The sequence below is a fragment of the Spermophilus citellus genome (assembly GCF_964194105.1).
Source record: "Spermophilus citellus genome assembly, chromosome: 9".
Taxonomy (NCBI): domain Eukaryota; kingdom Metazoa; phylum Chordata; class Mammalia; order Rodentia; family Sciuridae; genus Spermophilus; species Spermophilus citellus.
The window spans coordinates 67,170,227-67,182,060 of record NC_138191.1 but is presented as its reverse complement, the minus strand read 5'-3'; the positions used below and the strand labels follow the sequence as shown (position 1 = coordinate 67,182,060).

At 30.7% G+C, this 11,834-nt stretch overlaps 1 protein-coding gene across 1 annotated transcript in view; it reads right to left on the bottom strand.

Annotated features, from left to right (window-relative positions):
• Window positions 1-1,053: 1,053 nt before the first annotated feature.
• Window positions 1,054-11,834, bottom strand: part of SYDE2 (synapse defective Rho GTPase homolog 2) — a 43,441-nt gene continuing 32,660 nt past the window's right edge. The window contains exons 5-7 of the mRNA XM_081306331.1: window positions 9,708-9,889; window positions 7,714-7,945; window positions 1,054-4,838 (exon numbers count right to left, since the gene is read on the bottom strand). Coding sequence (XP_081162457.1) covers window positions 4,339-4,838; window positions 7,714-7,945; window positions 9,708-9,889 — 914 coding nt within the window. The 3' untranslated portion in view covers window positions 1,054-4,338. The remainder of the gene's footprint in view (window positions 4,839-7,713; window positions 7,946-9,707; window positions 9,890-11,834) is intronic.

The following is an 11,834-nucleotide window of genomic DNA, read 5'->3' as shown; positions in this document are numbered from 1 at the left end:
AAACAGATACAACAAACAACAACAAAACAAATTCAAGAAAAAAGTGGGATCCAAAAAAATATATTCCAGGACTGGGGTTATGGCTCAGCAGTAGAGTGTTCATCTAGCACATGAGAGGCGCTAGGTTCAATCCTCAGCATCACATAAAAATAAATAAATAAAATAAAGGTATTGTATCCAACTACAACTAAAAAAGAAAGAAAGAATAATACATTCCAAAATGGTAGTTAAAAATAACTTTTGCAGAAATTTGATAAAGTTGATTAAGAAGCATAAAATGATCTGAGTTATAGAAAATATACTGAGTTAAATGATAAATCAAGGAATAGGCATTTTTATTCTGTCAAAGAAAAGTACAGACAAAAATATACTTCAGGAATCCCAGGATGAGAACTAAAACCACTGAACAAATTTGGTAATTCACAGTATTATTAAGACAGTTATAGTAAAATTATTTATCATCTGTCAAAATTTAAATAAATTAAATACTCCAAGAAAAAATTAAAATCTGCAAAAGCTATGGCCCAATTATTGAAGTGAATAACATACAGTATGTTTTAGAGTGTTAAGGGTATGAGAGAAAAGAATCCATCCCCTTGTTCTTGGAACATTTTATTTCAATCAATATAGACTTAAAGATATAAAATTTTGCCTGTGAATGAATACCTTCACATACTCTAGCACAAACTAGTTACGGATCTGCAGTTTTTAGGATCAATATATAAAGGAAAAACATAGGTCAAATATAGAACTTCAAAATAATCAACATCTATTAATACTGATTATATAAATTAATAGTATAATTTATAGAAGTCAGGAGGTAAAAGGTCATAATAAGTTGGAAAGGAAGCCAGAGTTGTTGACCATTTCTTCAATTGGTAGGGAGTCATGAGACTGTTTAAAATTGATGGACTGAGAAATCAAGATTATTAAAGGTATAAAGGAAACCAAAAAAAAAAAAAAGAATCAAAAACATAACTAATAGTAAGGAGAAATAAAGATAAGTTGCTTATCATCACAGCAAACAATCAACAGACACTTTTAAATGATAAATTAAGGAACAGCAGCAACAAACATGCTGTTAGCTCTGAGAAAGGGATTGGTGAGGACAGCAGAAAGGAACTCTTTCTTACTTTTTATTTTCTCTCTGAATTGTTTAAAATTTTTACTCAGGTACATGCACTAAAGTTAAAATTGTTTTTAATCCTCAAAAACATCAGATCCAGTAGGCTCAGAAAGGAATTATAGTTGACAGTCTGTATAGGCAGATCCCAGGAAATTACAAAAAGCAGGTATAATCATTGAAAAAAAGATTTAAAGTAAAGGCAGTTAAGCATATTCAGCACTTCTAGAAGCAAAAGAGATAACAATGTAAGTCTATAAGTTATGACTCAGAAACATAGACGACAAAAAAATGTTGAGAATTCTCCATTTAAGGTGACAGAGACTAACTTTAAAACTATTCTCATCCAAAGTGAAATAATATCTTAAAGTATTTCAGATTCTAGAAAATTCAATTTTGGATAAATAAATGTCATTATATATAATTATGGATAATACCTTTAAAAATAATATTAAATAAGCTATCATTAAAATCATTATGATAATTAAAAGAATGATACTAGGGATATAATCTTTTAATAAAATTTTTACATTCTGAAACTTATTCAGTTCATACAATATACCAGTTCATAAATACACATGACATAGCAAACAAAAGGAAGAAAACAGAGTCTCCCTGGAAAACATTTCAAAGTACTTTCCTCTGTTTACTCATGACATATACCTGCCACATATTATTTTGGTATTCTAAACTGTTATACAAAGCTTTAAAAAATGAAAATTTCATAAAAAAATAATTATCATTTTTAGTGGGATTTCAAAGTAAATAAAAAGGTGTTCTGTTCACCAATGTATATTGCATAGAAATAGTTAAATACTTTTAATGTTTAGAAAAACATTAGGAAGCCAGTTTTTTAATGGCTGCTAAATCTTAAAGCTGAAAATTCAAATTTTATTTATAAATCTAAAATTATACATTCTGTAGGTATAAAAGTTTAAAAAAATACATTCCAATTTAATTTTAAAAAGCCTTCTAAATCAACATTTCAAACACTACTATGATTACTATAAAACTGGTTTGTAGATACACTTAGCCAAAATAAGTTAACTTCTAAAAATCAATAACATGTCGTATGGTGGCAAGACGATTTCATTAGAAACAAATGGGGGTAATTATAAAGTCAATATTATAAGTTTATTATTACAAATAAATACTTAAAACATTACAGAATACAAAAATGCACAGAATAGGTGAAGATTTTTCTTAATTTGTCACTAATACAGAAATCTGAGCTGAAAGACTCAATTGAAAAGGTGACTTCACAAAGGATATTGTGACCATCTATGAATCAAAAGAGGAAAGTCTATTATTTCTATTCAGGTGCTTCTAAAATGTTTTTAATTCAAGTGTTTTTATGTAATCCCTCCTTGAAGAACTTAAATGTCCTTTCCCTGAAAGACATTTTTTAACTAATAATTTTGGCCTCACAACATATATATCTCAAAAAATACATGTGATTCTACTGTCAACCACTTCCCCCAAACTAATACCTACACATATAAGTTCTTATAGGTATATACACATTTTCAGGATTATAAAAATATTTTTGTAAGCTTAAATAATTACTGAATGTTAATACAGATACATTAATATTTGTATAATTTTATTTATAAAAAGGTTTTATATATAGCAGCATTTGCATTGCAAATGAAATGTGAACAAATGATGTTACAGTGTACAAGATTTTTACTGTAAATCAGACTGAGCAGCTGCATGCTCCTCTAAAGGAACATCTGCCCCAACTACAGAGGAGTAATTCCTATATAGTACAAAAACCTTGAGGAGCTAATAACCTACATGATTTTGTAAGTGCATTTGAAAATTACCTCCATATAACTGAGAGGGTTTATTAAAATATCCAAAAAAATCCAAGCTATCTTTATCCCCAGAAATTTTCTAAAGAGATAAAGCAAAAATATATTTTCCCCCAAAATTATACAATCATAATTACATTCAAAATTAATGGAATCTTACAATCAAGTGAAATACAGTCTATGAAATGGTATTTATGAATACAATCAGATAATATTCTTAAATATAATTAAAGATATAATTAAATCTTAAATAAACTGAATGATATTGTTGGCTAAGATTTCTTTCCCTTGTACAGCTTTTCAAAAAATTTAAAATGTGGTCCAAGAACATTTAATATGCCTTTTCTTAGTTGTGTAATACTCAATGGGCATCCTTTCAAAGAAAAATCAGTTAAACTGCCAAAGAAAATGCATTTCACAAATTTACCTTCAGAGCTTTCCAACAATGATTATTGCTTTAAAATAAACTTCATTGATCAAAATTACTTCAGTAATTTCCTAAAGGAATTGGGATATAACCAGTTTTCTTGGATTTGGCTTAGTGCTGCAAATGAACTCAGTATGCATTTCATGTTAGGTCATGCCTTTTCACCTTCATGGTCTTGGATTAAATCATGAATAGTATTTCCCTTATATCTTTAATTATACTTAGGAATATTATCTGATTGTCCTTATTCATAAATACCATTCCATATTCTGTATCTTGCTTGACTGTAAGATTCCATCAATTTTGAATATAATTATGATTGTATAATATTTTGAGGGAAAATAAAACCTACCACATTAGTTAAAACTAAAACGAGAAAACACAGCATATAGAAATGTTGATCCTTGAGGTTTGATTTCCTTTTTTCCTACAGTTTCATCTTTTAGAGAAATACTGAAATTATAGAATAAAGGGGTATGGTGGAAAGAGCACTAAATGTTAGTTTAGCAACTAGCTCTTATAAATAATGGGAAGATCTGACCAAAAAAAATGTGAAGAGAGATATATTATAAATAGAGGAAACTCACTTAAAATGCCTTTCAAATTATGCTTGCATGTGTTCTTTTAAAATATTTTAGGAATCAAATAATTAGATATGTGATACATCTAGGTTGATAAAAATGAGTCATAACTACTGCAGTTGTATACAGTGTGATATGGGAGAAAAATGACTGAATTCAATGAAGAAATACTAATCTTATTTAAAATATTATTAAATTCTTACTTCTTCCCCCCCCAAAAAAGATTATATTAATGAAGTATCTTTAATTGAATCACATGAACTTATTAGATATTATTCAAAGGTTTTAAGAGTAAAAAATATTTAAAAAGCAACACTGTGAGGTATAAGAACATGAAAAGAACTCATTTGAAACTTTAAGACATTATTAAAAGCCAAATCAAACCTTTCAATCTTAAACACTCATATTAAGCTTGTTTTTGTTGAGCTCACGCTCCAGATTGCCAATCAAAGTATCAATGCTTTCTTGTAGATCTTTGAGATTAACTTTTCGATCCACTGTAGACTCAATTGTCTGCATTGTCAAGTATGTCTGGAATGTGCACTCTTTGGACATAGGAAGTGGCTGTTCAATCATTATTTCTGGTCCATTCATTTTGCTATAATCTTCTCCATTTTCTCTGTCTTCTGAAGGTACATCATCATAATCCACATCATTTAAATTTTCTTTTGTATTTAAAGAGTAGTTTTCTCCACAGCTGCTCCAGACTCCTGCATAACGATTGCTAAGTGGACTGTTTAATCTGGTCTGCCTTGGTCTAAGTACTCCTGATGAATCAATACTATTCAAATTTAACATGTGAGGTCGTTCTTTCTTCCGCCTCAAATAATTCAGAGAGGACAACTGCTCTGGGAACATATTGTCTGTTGATTCTCTGACAGTTAAACGTTGCACTAGAAATGAACAATAAATTTGTTTTAGTGACAGCAATCCAACTGGTCTTAAAAAAACAAGAGCTAAATAAAGATAAGCCATTTAATAATCAACTAAAAACATGCATTAAAACAAAAACATGCACACTATCAAAAGTAAGCATTCCATAATTATTTTTTTCTATCATCAGACATCATCAAGATTAGGAGCAGAAGCTAGTGGAATGTTCGGTGGTGCTAATTCATGCTATATCATAATGTCCTCAAATAAATTAAATTTCCAATGTTGATTAACTTTTGGTGCAAGTTAATTATTATCTAGCTATAACTCAAACAGTAGCTAAGCTGGTAGCTTCTAAATTAAAGGCTACAGCAAAAAGCAGGCAAGGCAAGTGGGTGTACAAACAAAACAAAACAAAAAGTTCCTTTGTCTGCAAACATAACGAGGCAAGGCATCTAAAGTGATTACTCTAAAAGTCCTGACTTTAGTGGGCTCTTCCGCAATTAGCAACAGTGTCATAATTTACTAAGCAGCCCAAAATTTGCTTTGATAAAATGCAGGAATACTAGACTTGACCATTTGTTACCTGAGTTCGATTATACAGCATTAGCTACTAACAGTCTTCCTTTATTGCCTGGAAATAGTACAAATATTTTCATTTTTCCCATTCTGGTTAGATATTTAGCAACCCCAAATAACATTCCTCTTTCTAAGACTATTTTTTTAATATATATTTTTTTAGTTGTAGATGGACACAATATCTTTATTTTATTTATTTTTATGTAGTGCTGAGGAGCAAACCCAGTGCCTCACATGCACTAGGCAAGCCCTCTACCTTGAGCCACAACCCCAGCCCCTGATTATTTTCTTTTGAGATAAGACGTATCATATCTTCTGGTATTGTACTGGCCATATAGAAGATCACTATAGATACACACATTATTTAATAACAAATCAAGGCTTCGTTGCTTACTCATTTATACTACACAAAATATATGTCTAATGCTCTTCTGTATATAAAATTGACTTAATTTATAAGACTGAGACATAGCTACCAAAGATTATCCATACTTTCTTTTTTCTGCTTGTTTATTTTATTAATATCTGCTTCTCCTTATATACTTCCTTAAGATAAAGAGCATGTAAATCAGTGATAACATACCAATCTTACAACATATAATCATGCTTGTTTACTATTGTACAAAATAAGAAAAACTATACAAACATATATGGTTCTAGTTTTCCAGACTTATAGTGATATAATATTTTTCAGATAGCACATAATATTTTACTTACATTCTATTAGGATACTTAATTGTGTGTCATGTTTTAAAAATTTCGATGTATTGCAATTTTTTTTTTTGGCAGTATTGGGCACTGAACCCAGAGACTTGCACATGCTAGACAACTACTGTACTACTGAGTTACATCCCCAGTCCTATATACTTCACTTTTATGACAATTATTATTATATATTATTTATAGATAACTAAGTTCTTGATAAAAATTTTCAAGAAAATAAAGGTGAGATATTTACTTTAAGTGATCTTTCATGTAAGTATCAATATAAAATGTTCCATGCCTTTAATTGACTCAAATGCAGAAAGGCTATCTAAATTTTTCCACTGTTTAATTATTCATATTCCTTTTTCTCCTCGGGCTGCTTATCTCCACTGTCTCCTTTTTTCCCCTTTCTCTGTGTTCTACCTGTTCTTAGTGTTGAACTGCTATGACTGTTGTTTTTGCCACCAAATTAACAGAACACTGCTAACCTTGGGGTCATCTGATCTGATCCAACCACACATCTTTTGATTCTTGTGTCTTAAGCTTTCATTATGCCTGTATTTTCTGACATTCACCTGCAAAATCCAGATTTCTTTTGTTGCCAGTCTCTTAAAGCTGTTTTTAGCCAAGATGCTATTCCAACATTATCTTTGCATACTGAATAGTATTTAGGAAACCAATTAAATCAATACTTTATATCTTTTAGACTAAAAATTCAATTTCTAAAAAATCAATGGCATTGCCTTTTTTAAAGTGATGATGCTAGAATGTTTTCTTTGTTGATACAAAGAAAATGGCTAATTTTAACCCTAAAAGAAAAGTTCTCACTTTCTTATTACTGTTGACTACTCACTTTCAATGGAATGAAATAAGAAATGCAGTCTAATAAGGTTGCTGAAAAAACTTCAAAATGAAATGACTAATTACTTAAGAAACTTAATTTGTTTTTATTCACCATGTTATTCAAAATGAAATGACCAAGTACTGGGATTGTGGCTCAGTGGCAGAGCACATGCCTCACACATACGAGGCACTAGGTTCAATTCTCAGCACCACACAAAAATAAAAACAATTAAAATAAAGGTATTGAGTCCATCTACAACTAAAAAAATATTAAAAAAAGATCAAAGATAAATGCCATGTCAACCTGGGATAATCTGAAAAACAATCATGAATACAGTAAAGATGTCAGGAAGACGAATGAATGGATTTAAGAAGAAAAATAAATTTTGCTTCATAACAGTTGAACTTAAAATGAGAAGAGTAAATAAATTAACATTAAGTATTATGTGCCAAAAGCTGTCCTCATATAAAGTCTATAACAAAAGATGATACTGATGTTAAGGTCAAAGTGCTAATAAGTGGCACAACCAGGATTCAGATCCAGATACGACCAAATCCAAAATGTGTACACTGTCCCACATGTTTACAATATTATCAGAAAACGCACAAAATGTACATAGAAAAATCTGAAGGAGAGGTATCAATTTATAAATATATTAAAAAGCAAAGCTAAAAAATATTATCTTCAATCATACATAGGAATATTTAATGATTAGCTAATTCACCCCCATCATTGAAAAATAAGAATATTTCCATAGAATCATTTACCTGGCCAGAGTTGGAGTAAATAATGAAGAACTTCAATATGTTTTTTAAAATTCAAAGCACTTGCAAGTTCTTCTGAATCAGTAAAGACTCTGTTGTTATGGGTGGAAGTCTCTTGCCTCTGACTTAATAATACTGGTCCGAAGCACACCGCCAAATTCTGGCAGGTCATCTTATTTACTTCATGATGAGAAGCTACCAATTTCAAATGATCCAACAACATCTTTAGGGTTGCCTTAATTAAATCAAATTAAATTTCACTTAATATATTCATATAGACACAAATCCAAGGATACAATTTACGGCAAAATATAGGTATGCATCTTGTCACTTTTAAAAGTTTGTTTCAAAGGTTTATTCGTAAGTTGGATATCAGGAACCTGAACATGTTTTCTAACAGAAACATTACAAAGGGTCCAGATAATATTCTAACAACATGATTTAATCCATTAAATGATTCTAATAATACTCCATAAAATGCTTATGAATGTATTCCAAATTTCAACTGGAGTCCCTGGGATAATGCATCATCAACTCTTCCTCTCTACCCTCTCTAAAAGATAACAGCAAAAGGTATAATGGAAAGGAAAGTTCATTTTTAAAGTATAGATAAATCCTATAGTTATAAATACAGGCCTAACATACTTAAGAAGCTTTACTATTTCAGAGCATAGCCAGATTCTACCATAATGCAGATTTTTTAAAGATCAATGTGTTTCTTAACTAATAAATATTAAGCAGATAAAAGATGGAAAAAGGAAAGTTAGAAGTAAAATAAAAATTTACAGGAAAAAAATATTTTAATCCTTAAGGAAACGCATAAATAGAACTGGGTCAAGAAGTGGAATATTTATTTGAGTTTATGTACTTAGGGAAAGTAATAATGTTTTTGAAGTATTACAAAATCAGTTGTAATTTCTTATAAATTACATTGAAAAAATGACTAGGTTCAAAACATAAACATTATATAAAGTAAAATTGTGATAAATTAGGTCACATCCACTCAATGAGATAGTATGCAGCCTCTTTAGAAAGGATGTTAATAGCATGGGTAAATTCATGCAACAGACTAAAAACAATCACTAAATTATGTAATTTTGGTCATGTGATTTAAATTCCTGACACTCATTTCTTCACTCAAAAGTGGCATTTATAATTTTACCTAATGTTAGGAGGGATTATTTCCACCTCTTCAATTGTCTCCTCCTGCTACACCCCAACCTCAGCTTCTGCACTCTTTAGAGGTTCCTCTCCCTCATCCAAAGGAGGAGTGTATTGGAGAGAACACTGGACATTTCTGGGACAAATAACTAGTGAATAAAGTTACTGGGCTCAAAGTTTCTACCCACTCATCTTGCACTTTCTACCCCTATACAATAAGAAATGCAAACAAAGCTGGCCTCCTCTGGTCAAGCCCAACCACATCTTTTTCTCATTTTCCCTTTATTCTCAGTAATAGCCTCTAAAGTCAGGCTTAGGCTGGTTCTGCAGACCAGTCATCCTTCTGTGCCTCCTGCAAGTAAACCTGAAGATGCTGGTGTTGAGATTAGATGTGGGGGAAGAGTAAATGGCAAGAGGCAAGGAGAAAAGAAGCAGAGGTGTAGGCAGGGTGCATAAGTCTTAAGACTAAGCCATATACACAAAAATGGTTGTCAAATTTAAAAAATACTAAAAGAAAACACATCAAAATATCAGTTATATTTGCCTTTGGATATTGGTAATTTTACATTTTTCTATATTTTCTCAGATAAATGTATTATTTTAATAATAAGATAACAATACATTTTAAAAGCTTAAAAGGCATATTCATGCCTAGGTTAAAGTCAAATACAGAAACTATAAAACTGATTTCCAGATTTATGCTGTTTAAAAAGCAATAAAGACAGAGCTTAAATACTTAACTGCCACAAATATTAAAGACGTGAAAATGTAGTTCTTAGAGCTAAGCACATAATTCATTAGCTGAATTTGGGAAAAATGCATACCAATTACATTACCTTCTCAACACCTGGCAGACAATTCAACAGGTCAACAGTGAACTTAGAATCACCTGGGTCATTTTCACAACCATTTGATGACATTTTCAAAGGACTTTTTACCATTGCATCTAATACAGCCTCATAAAGCTGCTTTGTTATCAGAGGAGAGGGAAGTTCTCTTAAATAATCCTTGAGAACACCTTAAAAAAAAACAAATCAGAGAAAGTTGTGATTGGTCTTCAGAGTGAAATAAAGAACTATGTTTTTGTTTTTAAATGTTAAGTATTATCATAGCCAACTTTTAATATTCCAAAAATAAAAGCAACATTAAAAAGCACTATAACAAAACTCTAGCATTTTGTATTTTTTAAGTTATCTTGGTAATTTAGTTTTGAAAACATACTAAAAACGCACACAAATTTCCAACTACCATAATATTAGGTTTATGAATCATAATAAGCTACCTGATACACATGTCCTATTGATTCTGCCCTTCTATAAAAGGCTCCTCAAAGTGAATGTAAAACAGAAGAAAGACATATTAATTGATGTTAGTTGTAAATAATTATTCCAACTATGTAAATTTTGAGTTTCCAGACTTTTATTAATAGTGAAAGAGTACCAATGGTCCAAAGCCTTGCAAATAAATATATAATTGCACTTCCTTTCTAATTCTGGAGATGGGCTTTAAACAGATATACTAGATGGTTGAATAATCTATAATGTTACACTATCATATGAAAGAAAAAAATCACTCCTGAAACCAAACAAATGAAACCAAAAGCCAAGAAAAGAAAACATCAGACATCACTATAGGAGTAAGGGAAGTCAATTTCAAACACACCTCAAGCGGTTTTGAACTACCTATAGTAGAGGAAACAGTAAAGTCATAGTTGTTACACCTAAGCAAAGTAAGACACTAGAAAAAACTGAAATGTCATCAAAAGGGAAAACAAGATATTTCTGATTGCCAAAACCTAAAAATATACAATATTGATTTAGAACATGCTCTCAAATTAGCTGAAAACTTAGTCTAAAAGAATAGCTTGAATTAAAAAGCATCATATAGGAAGCTTTCCATTTCATAATTTAAAAAATTTTAATAGTAACATGGTTCATACATTTCTTATGCATCATTCAAATATTTGTTTCTCTCCCTTTATTACATAAAAGACAGCATAGATCTCCCATTCTGTTTCTTACTTTTAATTACATTTAATACCATAACCTTGAGATCTTCTCAGTACATAGCACTCCAATGGATGGGTGTACCAGTTTAATCTGTTCACTCCCCTATACATGGGTATTTTGATTCTTCCTAATCTTTTATTTCAAGATATACTGCAATGAAAAATCTTGCACATCACAACTTTGGGTAAATGCAGGTATGTCTATAGCATAAATTGCCTGAAGGGGGAATGTTAAATCAAAAATGCATTTGTAATTATGAGGGAAAGGGAAAAAAGAATGTTTCTTTCCTGTTTGGGGCTTGAGTATACAGCTGGATATGACTTGAAATAGAAAACAAAGGAGGAAAACTATGTTTTCGGAGGTAGAGAGAAGAGTTTTATTTTGAACATACTGAGCTTAAATTATTTATGGGACATTTGAGGTTGCTGAATATAAAAATGTGAGGCTAAGGAAAGAGATGAATGGAGACACAGATCTGAGAAAGATCATTTTAAAGGCGATAATGACTGAGATTATCAAAGAGGCATGGGTGATAAGAGGTAGTGCAGAAAATAACCCTGAAGAACATCAATTTTTCAGGGAACAAGATTTTTGAATGGTAACTAAGGAAGAATGAGAAAGAAGCATGTGTGGTGAGAAGCGGCAGTGATGGGGATGGGAGAAGAATGGGAAATATGCTGCCAAGCAAGTCAAGGAAAAAATGTTTCAAGAAAGAGTTTAAGCTATCAAATGAAACCCAAGAAAAATTAGGCTAAATAAAAAACAGCATTAAATTCTGTGAAATATAGTATTCTTAGCCCTACTAAATCATAATCTCCAGAGGCCAGGTCTCAAGCACCTGTATTTTTAACAAATTTATCTTATGATTCTATGCAACTAATTATTTTTTTTAACTAACTACAGAAAACAATGATCTGGAGATAATTTTGAGAAGAGCAAAAAAAGGAAGTGAGG